The following is a 27921-nucleotide window of genomic DNA, read 5'->3' as shown; positions in this document are numbered from 1 at the left end:
GAATTTATTCTCTCTTGAGAAGAGGAGATTAAGGGGGGATATGATCAACATGTATAAATACATCAGTGGTCTATGTAGTGAACTCATTGTGGAGCTATTCACCCTGAGATCATCACAGAGGACAAGGGGGCACTCTTTACGTCTGGAGGGAAAAAAATGTAATATCCAAACACAGACAGGTTTCTTCACAGTAAGAGCTGTGGCAATTTGGAATAGACTCCCTCAAGAGTTGGTTCTGGCCAGCTCAGTGGATTGCTTTAAAAAAGGCCTGGATTGTTTCTTAGATTCACAGAATATAACTGGTTACTAACATTTATAGGTAAAGTTGATCCAGAGAATATCCGATTGTCTCTCGGGGGATCAGTAAGGATTTATTTTCCCTGCAGAAGCAAATTGGATCATGCTTTGCTGGGTTTTTTTACCTCTCTCTGGAACAACTGTGGGTATAGGATTATAACTTTTTTTTTTTTTAATGGTTGAACTTTTGTCTTTTTTTCAGCCAGACTAACTATGTAACTAACTATGTAACTATGTAAGCTGAAGTTAGAAGCTGATTAGCTGCCATGCACCGTTGCACCAGATTCTAAGTGCAGCAGTTTTAGTAAATATCACCCTGATGGTTTCATCACTCTAGCATATTTGATTTGATGTTTTCTAATATACTCATCAGTTCACAGATTGTTGGGTGTTGTCAGATCTAAGGAGCAATGACAAAGCTGTGCTGAGGGAGTTGAGTAATTTTAGCACGAGTGGAAATCGCTCTTATCGGTGTGTTATAGATGTTTGTTGAGATTGCATTGCAATGGAGATGTGGGCTATATAAACCTTCTCTTTCCAAAATTTTCAATAAGGGAAGTATCTGTACTGATGAAAACATGAAACTGTTCCTCCTGCTTCTTTCAGCAACCTGCTTCCTTCTCTGTGAAGGTAAGAGAAATTACATTTTAAATCTTTTAAAGAAAACATACTGAGAGAATGTTTAGCATCATAAATGAGGCCAAAGAAAGAGGTGCAATAAAGCCTTGCAACCAATCACATCAGTTCAGAGTAGCCAAAACACAGAGATGATTGCTGATTGGTTGCTATAGGTTTTTGCAACATGGCCATTATTTCTCCCTGTGAATACAATTGAACAAGTCTACAATGCTCCTCTTTTCAGACAGTATGGAGGGTTTCCAGCTCCGCACATGAGTCACCTATGAGTGCCCAGAGAAAGTTGTGGCAATGACAAAACTATGGTGTAGTTATTTTGGAATTGCACCTATGCACAGGATGTTTGGGGAACAGCAGGTCTATTATTGAAATGAATCTGTGACCTTAATTAATTATGAGTATTTTTTGATGGCCTGACTGCCAACCAGCAAAAATGATGCTGTATGAATAGAAATGTTGTTATAAATGGTTTAAAAAAATGCCATCTGGAATGTTAAATTAAAAAATATTTTGCTAATTAAACTTGATTTTATTGATAACTATTGTATTAAAGTGGTTCTAAAGGCTTAAGGTTTTTTACTTTATGGGGTTTATTTACTAAAGCTGGTTCTCGTGCATTTCTGCATGGAAACCAATCAGCTTCCAAGTTTTATTGCAAAAGTTTAATTGAACAAGCTGAGGTTAGAAGCTGATTGGCTACCATACACAGGTGTTCTGAGTGAAACAGCTTTAGTAAATTTCCCCCTATATGCATGAAGGTAAAAAATGTTCTCTGTGCAGTATCCCCCCCTAGCCCCCCCTAATACTCCCCTAATCCCCCTCTCGATCCAGCGATGTGCATTGGCATCTCATTTATCCTGGGACTCACTCTTCTCATTGGCTGAGATTGCAGCTGGAGTCATTGGCTCCCGCTGCTGTCAATCACATCCAGTGAGCCAATGATAAGAGAGAGGGGGTGGGGTCAAGCTGTGGCTCCATGTGTGAATGGACACACGGAGTAGCAGGTGCCCCCATAGGAAGCTGCTTGCTGTGGGCGCACCCGACAGGAGGGAGGGTCCAGGAGCACCGGCGGGGGACCCGAGAAGAGGAGCAAAACCACTGCACACAGCAGGTAAGTACAGGCATGTTTGTTATTTATTTTTTAAATAATTAAGCCTTTAGAATCACTTGAAAATGCCTTTATTGGAAATGTACAGTATTTTTATTTTTTAAGAGAAAAAAGCACCAAGGTAATAAAGAAGCAAAATCTACATTGGGCTTGTCTATGTGGAATACAATTGTAATGTAATTTAAACCTTTTAAGTGCTTTGTTTTATATGCACTGTATTTTTAAGATTTTTATTTTAAGATTCCCTTTATGTATTTTATCTTGTCTCCTAAAGTGATTCTAAAGGTTGTATTTAAAAAAAAATAACAAACATGTTATACATACCTGCTCTGTGCAATGGTTATCCACAGAGCAGCCCCGATCTTCTTCATTTTGGGTCCCCCGATGGCGGTCTTGGCTCCTCCCCCCTGTTGAGTGCCACCAATAGCAAGCTTCTTGCTATGGGGCATGCAAGCAGGCTCGCTCCCTAGCCATGCTCCTGTGAATAGACATTGTCTCTTTGGCCCCTGCTCTCTCCTCATTGGCTCACTGGCTGTGATTGACAGCAGCAGGATGCAACGGCTCCTGCTGCTGTGTGAGCCAGTGAGAGAGAGACCTGGGAAAGCCTGGATCGAGACTGAGCTCAAGTATTAGGGAGGGCTGAGGGAGGAGCTGCACCCAGAAGGTTTTTTTTACCTTAATACATTGAATGTGTAACACCCTGCTATAAATGTCTAATGTGGGATGGTGAAGCCAACAGAAGATGACAGTCTCTTGCAGAACAGTACAGCCACATGTTGAAGAATAGCCTTGTGGAACTTGTATGCTGAATTGCAGGACTTTACTGAAGAACAGTGCACCTGGCACCTACATTTCCCAGAGCAGCTTGCGTGTTGGTGGGGGCACATATAGCTACAAGCTGGGGAGACTAACCAGGAGGTGTAGAGGGGAGAGATTGAGAGAGGAGGAAGTGTGCTGATGGCTGGAGTGTTGGACCAGGCCGCAGAGCCAGAGTCAGAGAAGGAGGAGAAAGGGAAAGATTTTGCTGATCATCAGCCTTGCCACACTGCCCAGTGAGCCAATCTTCAAGCAGGAAACCAGCCAGGACACCGAATCAGGACCAGAGAGCCTTTGGGGGGGGGGCCCTTCTACAGGGAAAGACGGACCACTAAGACCCACCGGACACCATCAATAGGGTGAGAGGGTCCCATATACCTACTAACTGTGAGAACATTGACAATTTCATCACACCTGCTATCTACCTGCACATAGTTGTGGACATAACACTTAGTTATCCTAGTTTGCAGCCTAGTTCTCCCAGCCGCCACCATTGGAACACATTTGCATTACAGTCTCACTATCCAAACTGACCGCAGGACGCACAGCTGCAGGCCAGAATACAGCAGTGCCAACTGAAATAGCAATTTACCCTTCCTAGTTGAACAGGATTTCTACTACTGTTGCTTGTGACCCTTGTCACCCAGAGAGTGAGTTGTTCTTGCTTACAGACACTTATGCCAACTGTTACACTTTACTGATTCAAATCTGTCCTTTCTTTGTGCCTTAAAGGGGACCTTACATCAGTTCTGTCATGGAACGAGAAGATCACCGCGGCGCACAATTCTGCACATGCGTAGGATCCTGACAAGACATACAGGCAGGCGGGCACTAGGACCCAGGCGCGCCTGTCACCAATGACGGCACCAGGCAGGCACTAGGACCCAGGCGTGCCTGTTGGCGACGGGCAGGCTATTTAAACCAGCTCTTGAAATGCAATTGTAATTGCCATATGGTCTTGTTCCTGTTGTTCCTGCTTGTTCTGTTCCTGAGGTTGCCTTGTTGCCGACCTAGCCTGACCCTGATTGCTGTTGACCGTCTCCTGCCCTGACCCCTGGCTCGTCTTGACTTCTCTTCTGCCTGTTCCTGATGATCTGACCTCCTGCTGCTGAGCCTGGCTTGTGACCCTGCTTACTGCTCTGTACCGTTTGCCTCCACTGTTACCGACCCGGCCTGCCTGACTTCGCTATCTCTCCACGGTGTCATCCGTCCATCCATCCTGCACGGATCCATCCGCTGCTGCCAGATCTGCTCTGCTTCTTCCCAGCATGCTCTGATCCACTTCATACCACTGGCATTTACCTTTACCACAGCTGGGTGTACTCAGGGGCCGCAACCTGATCTCAGCCTGCTCCAAGTCCATCCCCACCATCAGGGGCTCTGGTGAATAAGCAGACTGGGGCTTAGACTCCACGCCCTGGGGAACCCTGGCCTGTGGATCTCTAGAGTCACTGCTAGTCGGTACCTGACAGTTTTAAATAGCCCGCCCAACGCCGTAAGGCGCACCTGGGTCCTAGTGCCTGCCCGGCGCCGTCATTGGTGACAGGCGCGCCTGGGTCCTAGTGCCCGCCTGCCTGTATGTCTTGTCGGGATCCTACGCATGTGCAGATTCGTGCGCTGTGGTGATCTTCTCGTTCCCTGACAAGTTCTCCACCATTAAGAGGAGAAGTACTTATTAACTATCATCTACACCTTAGATCATCTTCACACCAATTGAGCCCCAAGTAGCGCACAGAAGACTACATATTGTTCTTAAAGGGAGATTGGTTGTGTATACCCAAAAATTACTAAGCAACCCTTAAAGGGGTAGTGCTACAAATGCATTAAGGTGAAAAACATTCTACCTTTAGAACCAGTTTAAAGTGGAAGTCCAGGATCCATCTAACTAATCTTAAACTTAATCCCCCCATCTTCTTCTAAATCCTATTGTAACTACCCTGTGAAAGTAAGACACTTATACCTACCTATTTTGAAGGCGCTCAGTCCAGTCACATGATCAACTAACCCCCCGGATGCCCCATAGTAAGCCTATGGGGGATGTCACCACCCAGACATTGCAGCCGTTGTCAGAATTCTCTCCTCTCTCCTGAAGCTGGCCACTGGGAAAATCACATGACCAGACCTGAGCACCCTCAGAATAGGTAAGTAAATGCAACTTCCTTTCACAGGGTAGATACAATAGGATTTAGAAGGGGGGTTGGAGCGGTTTTAGGCTTAGTTAGATCAATCCTGGACTTCCACTTATCTTTGAGTCATTTTTTATGTGCAATATATTATTTGCATTTATCTGAAATACCCACTATCATTCTTGGTGATTTTAATATCCCTATTAATGTTAACAATCCTGTTACATGCCGACTTCTCAACCTAACCTCATCTTTTGGCCTAACACAGTGGTCGGCAAGCCGCGGCTCGCGAGCCACATGCGGCTCTTTACAAGCTTAAATGCGGCTCTTCTGTGTGCCGAGCGCCCGCTCCCCTCCCTCCCCTCCCTCCTCTCAGACGGGCGTGTGCCGGGCGGCCGCCCCCTCACCTCCCCTCCCCTCCCCTCCCTCCTCTCGGACGGCCGCCCGCTCCCCTCCCTCCTCTCGGGCGGCCGCCCCAAAAGTCAGGACTCTGCAGCTGTCAGGATGTAGGCGGGGCAGCCAGGATGTAGGCGGGGCAGCGTGACGAACTCCTCTCCTCTCACAGTCCGCCCTGAAGACCAGAACGGCGCGGGAAGCAAGGCGAGAGGAACGCGCGGAGCAAAGGTAAGTGAATTGACACAGGGGGGGACTTACTATATGGGGGATGAATTACTATATGGGGGACTTACTATATGGGGGGGGGACTTACTATATGGGGGACTTACTATATGGGGGGGGACTTACTATATGGGGGGGGACTTACTATATGGGGGGGACTTACTATATGGGGGGGGGACTTACTATATGGGGGATGAATTACTATATGGGGGACTTACTATATGGGGGGGGACTTACTATATGGGGGACTTACTATATGGGGGGGGACTTACTATATGGGGGGGACTTACTATATGGGGGATGAATTACTATATGGGGGGGACTTACTATATGGGGGGACTTACTATATGGGGGGGTGACTTACTATATGGGGGATGAATTACTATATGGGGGACTTACTATATGGGGGGGGACTTACTATATGGGGGACTTACTATATGGGGGACTTACTATATGGGGATGAATTACTATATGGGAGATGAATTACTATATGGGAGATGAATTACTGTGGGGGGGATGAATTACTATGGGGGATGAATTACTATGGGGGATGAATTACTATATGGGGGATGAATTATTATGGGGGATGAATTACTATGGGGGATGAATTACTATATGGGGGATGAATGACTATGGGGGGGATGAATTACTATATGGGGGATGAATTACTATGGGGGATGAATTACTATGGGGGGATGAATTACTATGGGGGATGAATTACTATATGGGGGATGAATTACTATGGGGGATGAATTAATATGGGGGATGAATTACTATGGGGGATGAATTACTATATGGGGGATGAATTACTATGGGGGATGAATTACTATATGGGGGATGAATTGCTATGGGGGACGAATTGCTATATGGGGGATGAATTGCTATATGGGGGATGAATTACTATGGGGGATGAATTACTATATGGGGGATGAATTACTATATGGGGGATGAATTACTATGGGGGATGAATTACTATATGGGAGATGTATTTTCAGTTTTAAAAATGTGGCTCTCAAAATAAATTTCAATCGTGGTTTTGGCGAGATTTGGCTCAGTTGAAAAAAAAGGTTGCCCACCACTGGCCTAACACAATGGACACAGTCCTCCACTCACTCTGATGAGAATAATTTAGACCTTGTTTTCTCACATTTTTGCACTCCCTTAAACCTCACCAAAACCCCCATTCCTCTCTCTGATCACAACTTCATCATGTTCACAGTGTCCTTGTCTTCAACCACCTATCCCTCCAAGCAGCAAACAATTACCTGCAGAAACCCTCACAACTTTAATCCTTCTCTTTTCTATTCTGCAACTGACCAGCTCTATGACAGAATCTCTCCTCTGTCCTGCCCTGATCCAGCCACTTCTGTCTATAACAGTTCACTGTCATCCACACTGGAGTCACTTGCTACTCTAACTACACGAAGTATCAGGTCCTGACCATTACAACCTTGGCAGACTGAGGACACAAGAAATCTTAAAAGACATAGCCATGCACTGGAGCAAATGTGGCGTAAAACCAAATCCTAGCATGCATTCACCCTATATGAATCTGCCTTCCTAAAATACAATTCCTTCCTCCATGATGCCAAACAAACCTACTTTATTACTCTTGTCATTCAGTCCTCATCATCTCTTCTCTACTTTAAACTTTCTACCTTCTCCACCACCACCCCCACCCAGTTACTCACTCACTGCTCACGAAATTGCCAATCATTTCAAAAACACGATTGATGCAATTCATGGGAGCATCTCCACTGCACAGATATCTATCCCACTTAGCATACCCTATACAAAACCACTCTCAACACTTTCCTCTTTTGACCTTGCTACTACCAAAGAGGTCACTAAAGTTTTCTCAGAAGCGCATCTTACCATCTTTCCCCTGGATCCTAATCTTTCACAATTACTACGATCACCCTCTTTTTCTATCCTATGATCCCTCGCTCACATCTTCAATCTCTCCCTTTCTACTGGCAGCTTCCTCTCCCCTCTACAACATGTACTGATCACCCCTATACTTAAAAAGCCATCACTGGACCTCACCAACCTGAAAAACATTGCTCCCTTTTACCTCTAAACCTTTAGAATGCTTAGTCTACAATCGTCTGAACTCCTACCTCACTGACAACAACCTTCTTGACCCCTTACAGTCTGGTTTTCGCTCACTACATGCCACTGAAACTGCTATACTAAAATTAAGTAATGGTTTACTAGCTGCTAAAACCAATGGCCACTACTTCATACTCTTCATACTAGACCTCCCTGTGGCTTTTGATACTGTTGATCTTCCTCCTCAAAAAACTCCACTCTCTTGGCCTTCAAGCCTCTGCTTTTGCCTGGTTCTCTTCCTACATATCTATTTCCTCCGCTTCCTCTTGCTGTAGGAGTCCCCAAAGCTCTGCCTTTGGACCCCTTCTCTTCTCCATCTACACTTCCTCCCTTGGTCACTTGATAAACTCTCATGGCTTCAAGTACTATCTGTATGTTGATGACACACAAATCTATCTCTCTACTCCTCACCTCACCCCTTCAGTCTCCTCTCGCATTACTAACTTACTATCTGACATATCAGCATGGATGTCACACCACTCCTTCAAACTCAATCTTTCTAAAACTGACCTCATAATATTCTCTCCAGCTGGTGCCCTCTCCCCTGACTTCTCCATCAAGATCAATAATATAACCATCAGTCCCTCCCCTCATGCCAAGGTACTAGGTGTAATCCTGGATTCAGATCTGTCCTTTCAGCCTCAAATCCAATCACTGTCCACATCTTGTAGACTTCACTTCTGTATCATTTCCAAAATACACCCTTTTTTAACCACTGAAACCACTAAGCAACTTATTCACTCCCTTAATGATTATTCACTGTAGCTTTGACTATTGCAACTCCTCCTCATTGGCCTACCTAGTCGCAGGTTATCCCCTCTTCATTCTATCATAAATGCTGCTGCCAGACTCATCCACCTTACCAACTGCTCCATGTCTGCCATCCTTCTCTGCCAATCCCTCCACTGGCTTCCTATTGCCCAATGATAAAAATTTTAAACATTAACAATAACATCTCAAGCCATATACAACTCTGCCCCAAATTACATCACCAATCTTGTCTCCAAATATCATCCAAGCCATCCTCTTTGCTCCTCCCAAGACCTCCTACTCTCTAGCTCCCTTGTCTTTTCCTCTCATGCTCATCTCCAACACTTCTCCAGGGCCTCCCCCTTGTTCTGGAATGCTCTACCCCAGTCTGTCTGACTGTCGCCTACTCTGTCCACTTTTAGGCCATCCCTGAAAATTTATCTCTTCAATGAAGGCTATCCCGCCTTCAGCTAATAACTGAATCATCTATTTCTCCCATTAGTTCATCCCCCACAGTTATTACCTTTTGTTTCACCAGCCCCTCCCTCTTAGATTGTAAGCTCCAAGGAGCAGGGCCCTCCTAACTCTCAATTATAAAAATGTATCATTGCTGTATTTTCTCCCTTTATATTGTAAAGCACTAAGCAAATTGTTGGCGCTATATAAATCCTGTATAATAATAATACTTATCCTTTTGTATGATATTTTTTTGTATGTTGTACATTATGTTTTATTGTTAACTTTTATCTTATCTATGTTCGATATAAATTCTTGTTGAAACCCCTCCAATTGCTGAGCAGCTATGATCACCCCAATCATATGTTTAATGTCAGTTCTCAGGCTGCTACAACAATTAGAACAGCTCTGCCTTTTCTTCGGGTGACCTCCTACTTTCAATATATTCCTTAACCCGGACCTGCATTATGCTGTAAAAGAGTTGCTCCAAGTACTCCTAAAGCTTTAAAGTTGGAAAACTGAACGCAGGTGACATGATTGTTTTCCTCCTACTGCCACCTTATAGCTAGAAACCCCTTTTAGAGCACAAATATATATAGTATTTTTATTCTTGTGATAATATCTTGTATATATTCTCATTGAATCAAAGCTTGAATGGCTCAAACTGTTGTAAATATCACTTGATTTTTATATTGCTGTCTATACTAGGTTTTCTCTAGTTCTCTGAATAAAACTAAAACATATTCAATGAAAACATTCCATGAAGAAATACATAACATCTCACTGTTCTGCAGATCTATTTGATCATTACTATGGATTCAGAAGAGTTTTTTTTATGTAAGCCAAACTGCATGAAGTATTATTTGACATCCTGTACATCATCTGGGTTTTTTGAAAAACATGTAACAGTCATAATTTTTAGATTTGGATTCAATTGATATTTGTAATCTCTCAGTGAAATCTAATCCAATATTTTAAAAAATAGTAGTCCTCTGATTGTCACAATATCTTTTTGATATAGACACCCTATGGCTAGAGTGATATGTTACAAGTGGTTGTCCAGTTAACTGTAGTCATGTTTTTTGCCCAAACAATAAATGCCCCTTCCTCTCCCCCTCAATAAATTTATATGTTCACCTATTCTGTCCCTGCTATTTATGAACTGATTTAGCTTATGGGGGCCCCCATATGCAGCTACTAATTTTATGTATAAATAGCAGGCACTGGAAAAAGGGCACAGACCAGAAGCATTAGCTAAAACTGGCTATAAATTGAGTAAAATTCCCGATCAACCAACTGCAATTTGGGTCAAGGGTGACCCTATCAGCACCTGCACTCGGGTGTATTTACCACAAGACAAACAAGGCACTTGCCTAAGGTGGCATTTTTCAGGGGGGCAGCACCTTCCCTCAGAAGAAGAGATGGAAGAAGGGACACGCACGATGGGAACCAGGTGGGATCTGAGAGAGGCTGCTTGATGGTGTAAGTAGAGCCTGACTCTCATTCCCAGGGATGTCCGGAGCTATAAAGATGAGTGTCTTTCTCTCTATCTATATATGGGGGGGCAGGGGTATTGTTGGTCAATGTCCAGCTCTCTCCGCGGGAGGGGAAAAGGGGGGTTGTTGGTCGGTGTCCGTGGGGGCAGACAATTTTTCTGTTGCCTAGGGTAGCACAAAACCTAAATACACCACTTCCTGCACTCCCAAAATTCTTCAACACAAAAATCGAAGGAGCTGAGCATAAGAAAGCCAACTAAAGAGTGTCTGCTTCCAATTAGATGGAGCCACTGTTCAGGTGCTTTGACAGCCATGGGTGGCTGTCAAAATACAATAGCCAACAATGGAGATTCCTCCATCCATGCTAAACAGTGCCAGGTATTGTTTTGTTGAGATCTGAAAGATTAAAAATATTGCAATGGTTTTTGAAATTACAAAGTATAGGTGAACCCTTACCTTGTAAACCAAACCATTCAGGATAAAATAGAAATGCAAGGCAAAATGTTTGTGAATATTCTTAAAAAATGTAAATATATTTTTTATTTTTATATAAGTGACCACATGACCTGTTTTCCCAGCTGCTTAAGGGGCTTAGAGAAGAGGTGGCAGTGGAGATTGCAGGGGGTGTGTCAGCAGGTGGCAGACGGAGAGCAGTACACTGATTTTCTCAGTGTAAGCCCAGGTATGAATTCAGGGTTACAGAAGATGGGGGCTAAAGGGGTATGAGGAGAAGATAGAGATTTATGGATGTGCAGCCTGTCCCAGACAGATAAGGAGTAAGATAATGTAGGGTATAAAATGGGAGGACGTAATCAATTGGGAAGCCAAATCAGAGAGCCAGTGACAAAAGGATCACAAGACAGGGCTTCAATAATAACCCATTGGGGTTTAGGGCCTTTGGCTGTAATGTAAGAAAGCTATGTTATCTGGGCCGATTGAAACTAAGCCAGGGGGATGTGAAGTCTTAAGCCACCATGTGTTTTCTGAGAGTATAGTGTTGATTTATTGATCCGGGGGTGTTTATTACCCCCCACAAAATGAAGGACTTCAGATTGTAATCGTAATAGTTCTCCTCTTGGGACTGCAATTGGTAATGTCCTAAAAAAATAAAGTAGTCTAGGTAAGAAAGTCATTTTAATGGAGTTAATTCTACTGAACTAAGATAGAGGGAAGTCTGCCCAGTGACGAAGGTCTTCTTTGAGCTCTTTAATGAGCGGGGATAATTCGCACGATAAAGAGTCATGATGGAGGGTGTTAGATGAACCCCCAGATAGGGAAGGGAGCGGGTATCCCATTGAAAGTCGTAATTGTCCCGAAGATTCTGCACCTCTGAAGGGGATAAAGTAATGTTGAAAGCAGTCCTTTTAGAAGAGTTTAAGAGTTTAAGTTTAAGAGTCCAAAAGCTAGAGAAATTTGATGTAGTAAAGTCAACAGATTGGGTACCAACATCTGTGGATTTGAGATATACATAAGGACATCATCGGCAAACGGCACACTTGTGCTCCTGTCGGCCACACTCAGGGGTGTATTTACCACAAGGCAAACAAGGCATTTGCCCAGGGTGGCATTTTTCAGGGGGGGCAGCGGCATCTTTCAGGGGGGCAGTGGCATTTTTCAGGGCAGCAGCGCCACCCCCAAAGGAAGGGATGGAAGAAGGGACACACGCAGCATGAGGACCAGGTGGGATCTGAGAGAGGCTGCGGGCTGCTTGATGCAGATGCAGAGCCTGAAGATGTCCTCTCTCCCAGGGTCGGGGGGGCATTGCCAGTGTATGGGGGATGGTGGTAGTGGAAGGTTCTCTTGGGTGGAAGGCTCTCTCAGGTGGGGGTGAGGGGCTAAGGTGTTGTTGGTCAATGTCAGGCTCTCTTCGTGGGGGTGCTGATCCGTGTCAGGGTCTCTCCATGGGGGGGAGCCAATTTTTGTGTTGCCTAGGGCAGCACGATACCTAAATACACCACTGGCCACACTGAATACCCGTAATATTAGAGTGCGAATGGATAGCGATAGTGAGGGGTTCAATCTCCAGTGTGAAAAGTAGGGGGGAGAGTGGACAACCCTGTCTAGTACCATGTCTGATAAGAAGAGGAGATGATTTGTACCCTCATATGGAAATCTGAGCCGAAGGATTACAATATAAAGTTTTAATAGAGAAATAAAGGTGGAGGCAAACCCAAAGGCGTTCGATGTGGTAAATAGGTATTTCCAGGCCAGGCTATCAAACGCCTTGTGAAGATCCAGAGATAACAGTAATATTTCCCTGGGTAGAGAGTTATCCCAATTAGATTTTACTGCAGATATCAACGCTAAAGATCGATGTATCTGATCTAGTGTTTGACATCCTCGTATGAACCCTGATTGGTTGTTGTGAATGTAGGTTTCAAGAAAGGTATTAAGGTGCAAAGCCAAAACCTTAGTAAGGATCTTCAAGTCACAATTGATCAGAGAAATAGGGTGGTAATTAAGAGCAGCTGTAGTATCTTTGTTATGCTTCGGAATACCCTTATATATGCTCTATTTTCATCATGTGGCACTGCACCTCCATCCCGTAGGTGGTTAAATAGAGAGCACTATGTGGAACCAAAAGGTCTGAGAAGGTTTTATAATAGCTATGAGGGAGACAATCAGGCCCCAGTGATTTATGTAGAGCTAAAGTTTTATTAGCCTTCTGGATTTCTTCACAAGTAATAGATTGATCCATAAGTTCTCCTCCTTCTGAAGAGATGGGAGAGTCAAAGATGTCAGAAAAAAACTAATAGGCAAGGAGGCGTCTTCTTGGGGTTGGCGATGGAGGTCAGTATAAAAAGAATGAAATTCTTGAAGAATTTTACAAGAGTCTTGGGATATATTACCAGTTGATAATCTGATTTTGGGGAGAGCTAGATGAGAGTGTCTGGGGGATAGCATACGTGTTAACAGGGAACCCAGTCTATCTTGCCATGTGAAAAATGTATGATTAGCCCAACGCAGATGTTTTTCTGCTGTGGTAGTGAGGCACACATTAAGTTCTTTGTGGGCTTGGTCAAGTTTAGCCAATAGGTCAGGGTCGGGGGGTTTTTTAATGTTGAGCGGCAAGAGCATCATAAGCATTAAATTTGGCTGAAATCAATTCATCACCCTTTTGAGTCCAGAGGACAGCTGGATAAGAATGCCCCTAATTGAGGCCTTATGGGCCACCCAATTAATAGTGGGAGTCATGTCTTCTGCCTTATTAGTTTCAAAATAAAACTTCAAATAAGTAGAGACATCGAGACAATAAGATTCATTGCTCAAGAGAGATTTGTTTAAACGCCAATGTGGGTTGGCCATTTTAATTGTCATGTTGGAAAGCATCAGTAAGATAGGATCATGGTCAGACCAAGATGTAGAGACAATCTTGGCGGTGAGCATTTTAGGTAGCAGTCTCGAGAGGAGGAATATATGATCTATGCGGAAGTAACAATTATGAGCCCCGGAGAAATGAGAATAGCCCCGGGAAGTTAGGTTAGCCTCCTTCCAGGCATCAACCAGATCATAGCGAAACAGTAGTTGGGCAAATTTGCGACTCTGTTTGGAAGGGGACCTGAGTGTGGCAACACAGGATTTGTCCAATATCTGATCTAATGCTAAATTATAGTCTCCAGCCAATATAACATCGCCCGCAAAGTCCGAGGCCAAAGAATGAAGTAAGGATTGGAAAAACCCTGATTGGTGTTCGGTGTGTAATAAACCAGAAGTGTGAATAAATTTTCCCCCAGGTGCCCCTTCACCAAAAGATATTGTCCCTCCCGGTCTTTAATCACTTTAGTTTCAGTAAAAGATAGCTGCCAGTACAGTCAAAGCACCACCCCCCTCTTCTTCTTCAGAGAATGTTTTTAATAATAAATATATTTACTCACCTGTTCTGTGCAATGGTTTTGTACAGAACAGGCAAATCCTCCTGTTCTGGGGTCCCTCCTGGCTCCTCCTGTTCTGCGAGTGTCCCCATAGGAAGCCGCTTTATATGGGGACACTAGTACAGGCTCAATCGATTATGTTCATAAGCTTATATACATGTTATATTGTTAGGTGTGCTATAAAGTCTTTGTTCCATGTGTAATGAGTCATCCAATGATGATGCAAGCTCTGCGGAGCGGAACAGGTCTGGTACCTATGGTTACCCAGATGTACAGTCATGGCCGAAATTGTTGGCACCCTTGATATTTTTCCTGAAAATCAAGTATTTCACACAAAAAAGGTATTGCATTAACACATGTTTTGCTATACACATGTTTATTCCCTTTGTATGTATTGGAACAAATATAAAACAGAGGCAGAAAAGCAAATATGACATAATGTCACACAAAACCCCAAAAATGGGCTGGACAAAAGTATTGGCACCCTTAACTTAATATTTGGTTGCACACCCTTTGGAAAACATAACTGAAATCAGTCGCTTCCTATAACCATCAATAAGCTTCTGACACCTCTCACCCGGAATTTTGGACCACTCTTCCTTTGCAAACAGCTCCAGGTCTCTCTTATTGGAAGGACACCTTTTCCCAACAGCAATTTTAAGATCTCTCCACAGGTGTTCAATGGGATTTAGATCTGGGCTCATTGCTGGCCACTTCAGAACTCTCCAGCGCTTCTTTGCCATCCATTTCTGAGTGCTTTTTGACGTATGTTTGGGGTCATTGTCCTGCTGGAAGACCCAGGATCTTGGACGCAAACCCAGCTTTCTGACACTGGGCCCTACAGTGCGACCCAAAATCCTTTGGTAATCCTCAGATTTCATGATGCCTTGCACACAGTCAAGGCACCCAGTGCCAGAGGCAGCAAAACAACCCCAAAACATCATTGAACCTCCACCATATTTTACCGTAGGTACTGTGTTTTGTTCTTTGTAGGCCTCATTCCGTTTTCGGTAAACAGTAGAATGATGTGCTTTACCGAAAAGCTCTATCTTGGTCTCATCTGTCCACAAGACGTTTTCCCAGAAGGCTTTTGGCTTACTCAAGTACATTTTGGCAAACTGTAGTCTTGCTTTTTTATGTCTCTGTGTCAGCAGTGGGGTCCTCCTGGGTCTCCTGCCATAGCGTTTCATTTCATTTAAATGTCGACGGATAGTTCGCGCTGACACTGATGCTCCCTGAGCCTGCAGGACAGCTTGAATGTCTTTGGAACATGTTTGGGGCTGCTTATCCACCATCCGGACTATTCTGCGTTGCAATCTTTCATCAATTTTCCTCATCCGTCCACGACCAGGGAGATTAGCTACAGTGCCATGGGTTGCAAACTTCTTGATAATGTTGCGCACTGTGGACAAAGGCAAATCTAGTTCTCTGGAGATGGACTTGTAACCTTGAGATTGTTGATATTTTGCCACAATTTTGGTTCTCAGGTCCTCAGACAGTTCTCGTCTCCTCTTTCTGTTGTCCATGCTTAGTGTGGCACAGACAGACACACAATGCAAAGGTTAAGTGAACGTCTCTCCTTTTTATCTGCTTTCAGGTGTGATTTCTATATTGCCCACACCTGTTACTTGCCCCAGGTGAGTTTACAGGAGCATCACATGCTTGTAACATTCTTATTTATCCGCAGTTGTGAAAGGGTGCCAATACTTTTGTCCAGCCCATTTTTGGAGGTTTGTGTGACATTATGTCGAATTTGCTTTCTTTCCTCCCTTTTTTTGTTTTGTCCCAATACACACAAAGGGAATAAACATGTGTATAGCAAAACATGTGTTAATGCAATACGTTTCGTGAGAAATACATGATTTCCTGGAGAAATATCAAGGGTGCCAACAATTTCGGCCATGACTGTATATAAGCTGTGAACATCACTGGGTGGGCTTTCGCAGACGAAGCCATGTGCTTGGTGGCGTAACACGTGGGGCGGAGCCTAGTGACTTAATTGCCGTTTATTTGTGGACCGGAAGTTTTATGTAAAAAATGATCTGTTATGTTCAATACCATGTGGGTGTTACTCTGGAACATATTTTATTCTGAAATAAATGGTATTATACTATGGGAGCTGTCCCCTTTTCTTCCTACATGTGGAGTGTAAGCTGAGAAGAGTTCCATCTGTAGTGTCAACTAAGGTGTTGCCTGTCATCAGCTCTTTGCTGCCATCCGGAGCATCTTTGGTGGAATTACTATGCTTGTTCGACCTATATTAATTTATAGGTCCACTGCATGGGGTGAGCTGCCATCCGTATAGTTAGGTGAAGCTGCACAAAGTCACGGTGGAGCACTGTCCCTGAAAAGTTTCAGCTTTTTGGAGCACATCGTATAGAACAAGCACTTTTCAAGCACTATTTACATTTTGATTGAACTATCACAATTGTTATAAAGTATTTTGGCTATTATATGTATTATTATATGTATATGAGTTAGCGCAACACTATTGTTACATGTATTACAACACAAATAGTTACCACAGCATTTGCATTAGAATGTGTATAGTGTTACCTAATTAAAAAATGTAATGTAGAAATAAAATGTTGCAATAAAAAAGGATCCATGTAACAGCTAAGTTACTCTGTTTCACAACTTGCCATCTAGTGGCAGAACTAAAAAAATACAGCCAGCTACAAGTAGAACTAAAAGCAAATGTTTTGCAGTTTTCTTTTCATTTTGGCTAGAGTAAATGAAAGTTGTAACCCCAATCATTTTTTTTTCATTTGGGGGGGGGATTTCTATTCTATTCCTGTCCTATAGCCAAAATACTAAGTGAGGGAATCACTAGTTGTCACCAGAACTAAAGTCCCCCCAAAAATATTTCCTCTCTATTTCTGTTTCAGGGACAACTCAAAATTTGGGATTTATTTTACTTTCACTTTGGATGATAATGGTGAACAGGGCAAATAGAGAAGATCAATCACCCTAACGGGCTCAGAAAGCAATAAAAACTGGTGTGAGATCTAATCCTATCCAAACCTAAAAAAAGTTTTGCTTTTAGCTATATTTTAAATAAAACTCTTCCTGGTACCTGTTGAAATGAATATAAATGGAAATAAAGGCTGAGTCTGCAGCCTCTTTCCTACCTACACGCATTTCAAGTGATGGCTGCATGGCATCTTCCAGAGAAAGTTTCCTGATACTGATAAAAGTGGTCCTTGCCTCACCGTCTTTGTGACATACAGTTGTGTTCAAAATAATAGCAGTCAGACATCACTAACCTGATCAATCACTGTTTCTGGTAGAAATGATATTTCTACATGGCAAATAATTTACTAGCAGGTGTAGTAGAGTAATAGAAATCCAACAGACCCAACAGTCATGACATGCATGCTGCTGATTCTGTGTAATTGAATCACTAATTGAAAGGGGCATGTTCAAAATAATAGCAGTGTGGAGTTCTATTAGTGAGGTCATTCATTCTTTGAAAAACAGGTGGCAATTATTGCCCTTATTTAAGGAAGGAAGGCAGCAAATGTTGTACATGCTGGTTACCATGCATTTCTCTCTGAAATTCTGAGGAAAATGGGTCGTTCCAGACATTGTTCAGAAGAACAGCGTACCTTGATTAAAAAGTTGATTGGAGAGGGGAAAACATATAAAGAAGCAGGGGCGGACTGACCATTTGGAAACACGGGTCAGTAGGGGGCCTCATGAGATGCCCCTGGTACCTTTTTCATAGGCTTTTTTGAGTTTGGGCAAGGACACAGGGGCCCCATGATCCCCTATTGCCCGGGGGCCCCATGAGTTGTCAGTCCGCCCCTGTAAAGAAGTGCAGAAAATGATAGGCTGCTCAGCTAAAATGATCACAAATGCTTTAAAATGGCAACCAAAACCTGAAAGACGTGGAAGAAAGCGAAAAACTACCATTCGAATGGATAGAAGAATAGCCAAAATGGCCAACAATCAGCTCCAGGAAGATCAAAGAAGGTCTAAAGCTACCTGTGAGTACTGTTACAATTAGAAGACGCCTATGTGAAGCCAAGCTATCTGCAAGAAGCCCCCGCAAAGTCCCACTGTTGAAAAACAGACATGTGCCGGAGAGGTTACAATTTGCCAGAGAGCACACTGACTGGCCTAAAGAGAAATGGCGCAACATTTTGTGGACTGATGAAAGTAAGATTGTTCTTTTTGGGTCCACTGGCCGGAGACAGTTTGTCAGATGACCCCCAAACACTGAATTCAAGCCACAGTACACTGTGAAGACAGTGAAGCATGGTTGCGCAAGCATCGTGATATGGGGATGTTTCTCTTACTACGGTGTTGGGCCCGTTTATCGCATACCAGGGATCATGGATCCATTTGAATACATCAGAATACTTGAAGAGGTCATGCTGCCTTATGCTGAAGAGGAAATGCCCTTGAAATGGGCCTTCCAACAAGACAATGACCCCAAACACACCAGTAAATGTGCAACATCTTGGTTCCAGACCAACAAGATTGACGTTATGGAGTGGCCAGCCCAATCCCCGGATCTCAATCCAATAGAAAACTTGTAGGGTGACATCAAAAATGCAGTTTCTGAGGCAAAACCAAGAAATAGAGAAGAACTGTGGAATGTAGTCCAATCATCCTGGGCTGGCATACCTGTTCGCAGGTGGCAGAAGTTGGTTGACTCCATGCAACACAGATGTACAGCAGTTCTCAGAAACAGCGCTTATACAAGTAAATATTCATTAAGTGATTCAAAGGAAAGCAAAATCTTCAAACATTTTTTAGTTTATATAGTGATTGTTTGAATTTGTAAAGAAGAATACAAACACTGCTATTTTTTTTGAACAGTCTAATATTAACTTTTCTTCAATTTTTTTAGAGGAACAACACAAATGTGATCTATTTTTCTTCATGTTTTGATTTGGAATAGAATGTGTAATGTTCCCAATGCATTTGTGTGCATGGAAATAAAAGCTATTAGAAGGATTTTTAGCTTTATTCACTTTTTTCAATACACTGCTATTATTTTGAACTGTACTTGCTCAGGGCTGTACAATATAAAGGGAGAAAATACAGCAATGATACAATTCAATACAAGAGGGTTAGGAGGGCCCTGCTCCTTGGAGTTTACAATCTAATAGGGAGGAGCTGGTGGTACAAAAGGTAATAACTGTGGGGGGGGTTTACTGATAAGAGAGATAGAAAATTCAGTTATTAGCTGAAGGCAGGACAGGCTTTCCTGAAGAGATAGGTTTTCAGAGATCACCTAAAAGTGGGCAGAGTAGGCGATAGTCGGATAGATTGGGGTAGAGAGTTCCAGAGGATGGGGGAGCCTCTGGAGAAGTCTTGGAGATGAGCATGGGAGGAGGAGAAAAGGGAGCTAGAGAGTAGGAAGTCATGGGAGGAGCGGAGAGGACAGTTTGGGTGATATTTGGAGACAAGATTGGTGATGTAATTTGGGGCAGAGTTATAAATGGCTTTATATGTTATTGTTAGTGTTTTGAATTTTATTCGTTGGGCAATGGGAAGCCAGTGGAGGGATTGGCAGAGAAGGATGGCAGATATGGAACAGTTGGTAAGGTGGATGAGTCTAGCAGCAGACTTTATACGAGCATACTGATCCTTTTTCTATTGAAATGTTGTGGTTGTGATTTTTAACTTTTAAGAAATTCAGTAAACATGTATTGAATGACAAATGGCCCATGTCTGTATATTTGTTGCTAAAATGACTGCTAGTAGTCTCTGTCGGAACCCTGCATACCAGGGTAACATTGCAGGAGCACACCTGGGAGACAAGGACATGATCTTATTAACCTGTAACAAAAAGTGACTGAACACAGACATTAATAAGAGGATAAGCAGGTATTATTTTATTGAATGCCACAGATTTAAAGCCTAATTGAACCCTGATCTTTTAGTAGTCTACTGCAGACAGGTTAGCTAAAAAGTAATCGAGAAAAGCAAACAGAGGGCACTCCAACCTAGTGCATTACCTTACAAAATATGTTTATTAAATGCTAAAAGTAGGTATTATACTCACAAAATGTCAATACAGTCAAACGCACATCACGAAGGAACAGCTGTCCAATCCGCATTACATATCTGTCCGTAATGGGAACTCTGGACCTCCAACAGACTGGCGCGTTTCGAGGACTTGCCTCTTCCTCAGAGTCAACTGACCAACTGTCTGTCCCTCTCTTATATATGCTCACTAATGAATCATCAAAGGTTACATATGGGCCATCCTAAACACTCCCAGGGGTGGGGAGAAGTGTCACAAGGGATGAAGTCCAATGGGTAAAAAAACAGCACCAGATACTTCCCCTTGAAGTCATCCAGACTTAAATCCTTGAACTCCCAATTGACAACATCTGTCTCATTGAACTGTGGAGCAAGCTGTGTTATGGCGGGGAAGAGCCGCGAGGAACTGGTCCTGAAATGAAACTTTGGATTAGCACAGAAGACAGCGCGGCCTGTACTTGCTCCAGGGATGACAGAACGTGAAATGGGGGCGGCTGCAGCACCAATTACCCTTCTAGTTAAAAAGTAACATATGCATAGGTCCTTTTTTTATTATTACTGTATGCATTGATACTGCAGCCCTATACCAAGCTGTCCTGCGTTGGCATCTCACTGGAGATCGGGACCTGTGTAGCACTGCCAATCTCCAGCAATCTGACATGCCCCCTGCACTGCGCTCCAATTTACAATACCGCTCAGGGAGTGTGGGTGTTGCTAACTGAAGCATTGTATGGGGGTGTGCTGTGTTTATGTGAGAGTTGTGCACTCAATCTCCAGTATGATACCACCAGCCTGATTGCACCAGACTAATAAAAGATAAGGGGTCATTTGGGCTTTAAAAATATTAAAAACAACTCTTTAAATGACCTTAACACGTTAAAGTGATAATAAACCCCAAACCAAAAATATAATATATTGCAGCTTGCCAATCATTAGATGTAGTGGCTGCTTTAGTCTCTTTTTTTGGCTTTTTGCCTCTCTTTTCACCTGGTGGTCAGGCCAGTAACACACCTCTTGTATTAGAGCGCCCCCACTCTGGATGAAGGAGCACGGGGGGGGCAGATTTGGACATTGCCAGTGCGTGGTAAGGGGAGTTTTAGAAGTACTCACAAATTTAAATACACTAACAAATTGAAGCCAGATGCCACATAACACTTTATAATCAGGTACAGAAAACATTGTTTTCCTTTTGGGATAAAGGTTTTACATAAATAAATAAAAGCTGGTCATTTTAAGCACCCCTGCCAGTGTTCAATGGTTTGACTAATCCCCGAAACTGCAAGAGAGCTTTTTTTTAAAAAAACAACAGTTACTGGCTGGATCACTGGATTAAATAGAAGAAAGAAAGGAAACTAATGCAGTCTTCACATCTAAGGCCCCTTTCACACTGACAGTCTGATCGGGTCAAGCGGAGCCGATTGGACCATCCATAGCCCTCTATGGACTGGCAGGTGTCAGTGGACACGAGTCGGCATCCAATCCTGTACACTAAAAACTTTCCCCATCTGTCTGGTGGATCACAGGACAGTCGGGTGGAAAAGGACAGGCAGTCTATTTCCATCTGACCACCCAATAGAAAACTGCACGCTGTGTCTGTGTCTGCTCTGCAGCAGGGGAGCGGACACAGACCTGTCATCCAGTTGCTCAGTGGGGATTAGCGGAGAGATCCCACTGACGGGTCCGCCCCGTCTGAAAGGGGCCTTAGAACTGGCAAGCTGCAATATACTGTAATAAACATTTGCTTTTGGGTTTAATACTGCTTTAAATCTTATATGTGATTTCAATGAATGGGTTTATGTAAACCACTAGAAAAAAAACAAACGCTCATGCTATAACGTTCATATAGAATGTAGATGGGGATGACTGCACATGATCCCTTTGTTGATGATCTTCTTGAAAATCACTGAAGCATCGGTTGTACAGGGAAGATAAGGGGTGCAATGTGCAGACATTCCTTATGCTGGCCTATCTCAGGGATAAACATTGGTAATTACTGTCCAGAAATATCCAACCCAGCAAATTAACTCCCTTTCCGTTCTTGGACAAAATCAGCAAACATAATATCATTGCCCACTCATGACTAGAAAATTTGTCAAACATTCTCTTCACATTGTGAGCACATTAACCCTAGGTTCACCTCTGTGCGGGTGGTGCAGCCGCACCACCCGCACAGAGAAATGCGGACCCGCGGGAGGGTGCCATTAGTTCTAATTGCACGCCGCCCGCACCGGGAACCGCACCCATACTGGGAACTGAGATTCCTGTGCGGGCTGCATTTTCCAAAGAAGTGCAGGGACTTCTTCCCTGCGTGTCATGGGCACGGGAGTCCATTAAAATAAATGGGCTCTTGTGCCCGCGCAAAAAGCAGCCTGCACGGCTGCATATATGTGAACGGGGGGTTAACATTTCATGAGGGTACTGCTGTAAATACTTTATATGCTTGACGAAAACCTTTCCTTATTTCACACAGGTGCCAGGTTGAAAATAATTAATGGACATAAAGCTGCCCCTTTCTCCAGACCTTACATGGTTCTCATAAAGCTTGAAAGAGATGATGAAGAAAGATTCTGTGGAGGAAGTTTAATAAGAGAACGATGGGTGTTGACTGCTGGCCACTGCGATATGTAAGTACACCTTCTATGTCTGACTGCAGGTAGGTCGGTGAGTTCTGCTGCTGCTGAATTCTACTCATCTTTAGCACCCTATTATACATAAACTGTAGATATTGTCTGTGAAGATACTTGTTTTTCCAGGTTAAGGTATAGTTAGTGATAGTGATGTTCAACTGGACTTGTTCTGTAATGTTTTCCTCTCATCTAAGTGTCCCCAGCTCTAATGAGTGTCAGGAACTCATTCAGTACCTGCCTGTGAAATTTTAAAGTTGACACAGTCTTTAGAACTGATCTGATCAGTGCTAGCAGACTGTCCAGGGCACATACGTTAAACACGATGGCCCACCAGGCCATTTCATGTGGCCCTCAAACCTCCCGTGCAGCACCCCTCTGGTTCTCCTCCAAATCCTGCACTTTCTTCTTCCCAGCTCCGCCCCCAGCTTCTTCCTGGCAGCAGCACAAGGTAAGGGGGTGCACTGTGATGTAAGGGAGGGTGGGGGACAATTGACTTCTGATGGGTAGGGGGCTCTTGACATCTGATATTAAATGTTTCCGGACATCTAGTCTTACAGATACTAATATATAGGTGAGCGCTGGTGATATCTGGGGAGCAGCTAGCACACAAGGTGAAGGTAACAATCCCCTACAATAGTATATGTAAGAAAGTGCAGCGCTGAAAAAAAATTATATATTGTGGAATGGTAGAGTGCAACACATAAAAGTGCAGAAAACATTAGTAAATGTGAAATCTAAAAATTAAACAATATGGTAACATGAATCATGAATGTAATGAGCTGAGTGAAACAGTAAAGTGGCGTCAGAAAATGGGAGCTCCACCCAACGCGTTTCATGCTCATGCACGTCCTCAGGGGTTAGTGCCGCACTTTCTTACATAATCTTACAGATACAACCGGCCCTGTGAGGGCAACCATAATGCTGATGCGGACACGCCTAGTCCAGGGGATTATGTAACCCTATATGCATGGACTCACAGGTTGTTTTTCAGACATGGAGGGAGAATTCTGCAGTACTGTTTTGCCTGTAGCATATAGAGTATCAAAGTCTCATGTTAAACGCTTTGCTCTCTTACTGGGGAGCTCTGATTGTTTGGGTAGCACAAAGTTAGCTTCACAAGCGTACATCTTTCCAACAACACACAAGGATCCTATTTTTAAGGGTTTTTTTTCAGTGATGCTGGTGTGGCGCTTCCCCCCAGGGCAACCACTGGATTGTTTGGGTCCTCCTGCCCTGATCCAGTGATGATCTGCCCTGTACCTGAAACCAAATCATACAGCACTCTCTGCAACCCCCCCCCCCCTCCTGCTCCTGGGCACATGTTCTGAGGCTCTTACAGGCTCAGAGCAGCAGTCCGGGACTACCTAACTTGGCTGCTGGCCACTCACTGTGCACTTTTTGGCCATACATACACCTGCTGACCATGAGGGTCCTAGCAACACTGCGTGGGGTGGGCAGATCTGTAGTCTGGCCACTGTGGTGGCCAACGAGAATCCATGTAGCCCTGTTGCTAGTGACATGCATTCTCTTCAGATTTGCAGCAGCCAATAAACATCCTCTTCTTCCTTTCCTCTGTTTCTGCACTTTGTCTCCAGGAAGAGTGGGAGCGATGATCTGCGGGTGGAGGAAAAATGCTCTGCTGGGCAGCTGGGGCCATCGGGAGGTGCTGCACTGGAACCCACCTTTAACCATTTAGCTGCCACTTTAATGTTTATATGTTTAGTGGCTGAGGCATTTTTTGGAACAGTAGGATTAAAGAATTCAACTGATTTCTGATTTCCCTTTTTTTTTTTAAATACACAAAGCCCATAATTAGCACACACAAACGTAATGTAACCAAATCTCTACTAAATGTAATACCTACAAGTGTGTAAAGTGTTAATATTTAGCACATGCATGTAGACATAAAATGACATGTACACCAAAGTATTCATTATTGGTGCTTATCAATCTCTAAGCCCTGGTTCACACTGATGCGGTGCGGAATTTGCAGCGCTTTCAGTGCGAATTCCGCACCGCATCAGAATCGCACTCTGTTCATGCGAACCGCTGTGGGTGTGTATGTTAAGTTAACAACACCCCGAAAAAGGTCTGAAAAATGTGGTGCAATGTGCAGAATCGGATCGCATGGGTGTGAATACCCATGCGATCCGATTCTAGTGCGGACCAAAAAATGGGTCCTGCACATTTTTGGTGTGGGTGTGGTACGATTACAGCCATACAAAATGTATGGCTCCAATCACACCGCACGCACATTGCATGTGATTTGCACAGGAATGCGGTGCGCTTCCTGTGCGAATCACATGCGCTATACCGCACCACATGTATGTGAACCTGGCCTTAGAGTCTCGATAATGGACAAGAATACCATACAGTCATCTTTTATAATGTATGTAAAACCTAAAAGTGAACTTCTCTTATTTTCTCCCTTTGATCTGTCAAATATACTAAATCTGTTGAATGCAAAATAAAAAAAAAAGCTGTTGAGGCCTCATGTACATATGAACTCTCCTAGTCATTAAACTCTCCTGGCAGCAGAAAAACACTAAATGCGGCAAAAACATGTGTAAGTGCAGTACCGCGTTTAGCTGCATTTAGCGCTTGGACATTTATTCATTTTATTGGCCAGAGTATTTTCCATTGACATGGATAAGTGCTAAATACGGCTAGCATTTAGCTGTGTTAACATGCGTTTTTGCTGCATTTAGCTTTTTTGCCCAAAACGTTCCTGAATATTTAACTGCTCCTAAACTCTGGTAAAAGCCCATGGACCCATAGGCTTTTATTGAGTTGAGTTCAGGGGATTTGGCAAAAAAATGCCAAACCTGGAATCTCTCAGTACTTTGGGGCTCACAGTTTTCCTGCAATGTCATTGAAAATGTGATACTTCAAAGACTTTGTGGATGTAAATAAAGAACTTATACAACAATAGTAAACATTCCCTTTAAGGCTCGGTTCATACTGCCGCAACTTGGGATCCACTTGTGAGACTCCAAGTCGCATGACATGTGAAATCCCATGTTAGTCAATGACAGCGATCTTAATTAGCACTAATGAAGTCTCTCCGACTTTAGAAAAGGCCCCTGTACTACTTCAAGGCGACTTCTATCTGACTTGTGCCCATAGACTTTAATGGAAGTCGCCTCTAAGTCTGATTCTCATCTATATTGATGTGGTTTAGATCGAATATTACAGGAAGATTACTCAGGCAAAGTTGTATGGCATGAAAGTTGCGTATCAAATCGCATTAAAGTCGTAATCAAGTCACCAGCAAATCACCAGGAAGTCGCTCTACTTCCAGGTTGTAATAGTGTGAACCAAGCCTAATGGTCCACCTCCTAAGGCTAGGTTCACACCTATCCAGCTTACGTTTGAGCCGTTTCTGCATTGCGGTTTGTGTTGCGGTTTGTGTTTTTGAACCTGCATTTTTTACGCTTTTTTTTATGCGTTTTTATTTAAATTTAAAATGTTTGTGCCTGAAGCTGACCTTTAACAACCAGAAACGGGAGTGTGAAGAAATGCTTATGGTTGCCAGCAGAAGACTGATTTCATCGTTCTCCCAAGGTGGATTTCTCAGGCCTAGGCACAGTCATGAGTGCAATTCCAGGACTGCTCTTTAATGATATAAAGGCACATAATGTTGTTGTATAAGGTAATACATCATTCATTTAGGCTAGGTTCACACCTATGCAGGTTGCGTTTGAGCCGTTTCTGCATTGGGTTTTGCATTTTGTTGCTAGGCGAATTTAAAACGCATCAAAAACGCAGCAAAAACACAGCAAAAACGCAATACATGCTTTTCTGCAGTGTTTCCATTGAAGTCTATAGAACCAAAAACGTAACTTATATATTATACATTAACATCAGTCCCTAACCCTCAAGGGGTGTACAATCTAAGATCCCTAACTCACATTCATACATACACATACGAGGGCCAATGTAGACAGGAGCCAATTAACCTACCAGAATGTCTTTGGAGTGTGGAAGGAAACCGGAGTTCCCGAAGGAAACCAACGTAGGCACAGGGAGAACATGCAAACTCCAGGCAGGTGGTGCCATGGTTGGGATTTGAACAGATGACTCTAGTGCTGCTGGCCACTGTGCTCCCCACAGTAAAGTAGTAGACCACCAGGAATAAGTGCCAGGAAGAAAATAAGAACCGACAACCCTAGTACTGCCAGGTGGGAGTGCTAACCACTTAGCCACTGTGCTGCCCCAGAAATCATGTTAAATGGACTGTACTGCATTTCTGCAAAACGCTGCAGAAAACGCATAGGTGTGAACACTATGACCCAGTAACAGATCCAGTTACCGAGACTTTTTACCTTCAGTAACTTCAGAGCTGATCAGTAATACTGTTTGGCCCGGTTCACAGCTATGCAGCTTTGCTTGCCCGGTTGCATGGACACAGCAGCCTATTCATTTGAATGGGCTGCTGGGTCTGCGGTTTCTGCGGGGAAATGGTCCCTGCACCTTTTTTAGAACAGGGCTGCACGAAATCCCCATGATGATTTTGTACCATGCGATTCCATTTGCAGGAAACCACACTATGTTTTTCAGTGTGTGGGGGTGCATTAAGAGTTAATGGCACCCGTGCACAATTTTTGCTCACCATTGCATTTTGTGGGCGGTTGCATGTGGGTGCGGGTACGCGTGATAATTACACTCGTACTCCCGTACCTGCATATAAAGCCCTAAAGCTGTTCATCAACAGAGGTTCTGACCAGCCAATCAACAGAGCAGGAATCTGAGGACAAATTTTACTCTTCTGTCTGAAAGTGGAAAATTCCACAGCATCCTATGCTGTATGTACTGTTGCTGTGCATATGTCTAGGTTGGTTATATTCAAACTAGTACAAGAAATATTTCTCAATCTCTCCCTCTCCTCCGGCACTTTCCCCTCCCCTCTGAAACATGCACACATCACCCCCATACTTAAAAAGCCCTCCCTGGACCCCAATGACCCAAACAACCTCAGACCCATCTCCCTGCTCTCATTTACATCTA

General features: G+C 43.5%; 1 protein-coding gene across 1 annotated transcript in view; it reads left to right on the top strand.

Annotated features, from left to right (window-relative positions):
* The first annotated feature begins 817 nt into the window (after positions 1–817).
* Positions 818–27921, top strand: part of LOC149453692 (granzyme A-like) — a 35349-nt gene continuing 8245 nt past the window's right edge. The window contains exons 1-2 of the mRNA XM_089688037.1: positions 818–927; positions 22758–22911. Of these exons, the coding sequence (XP_089544163.1) occupies positions 876–927; positions 22758–22911 (206 nt within the window). The 5' untranslated portion in view covers positions 818–875. The remainder of the gene's footprint in view (positions 928–22757; positions 22912–27921) is intronic.

The sequence above is a fragment of the Staurois parvus genome, unplaced genomic scaffold (assembly GCF_062004578.1).
Source record: "Staurois parvus isolate SC_StPar_1 unplaced genomic scaffold, SC_StPar_1.0 ptg000445l, whole genome shotgun sequence".
NCBI classification, from domain to species: domain Eukaryota; kingdom Metazoa; phylum Chordata; class Amphibia; order Anura; family Ranidae; genus Staurois; species Staurois parvus.
Note: the sequence above shows the minus strand (reverse complement) of the source record. Positions and strands in the feature narration are given on the sequence as shown.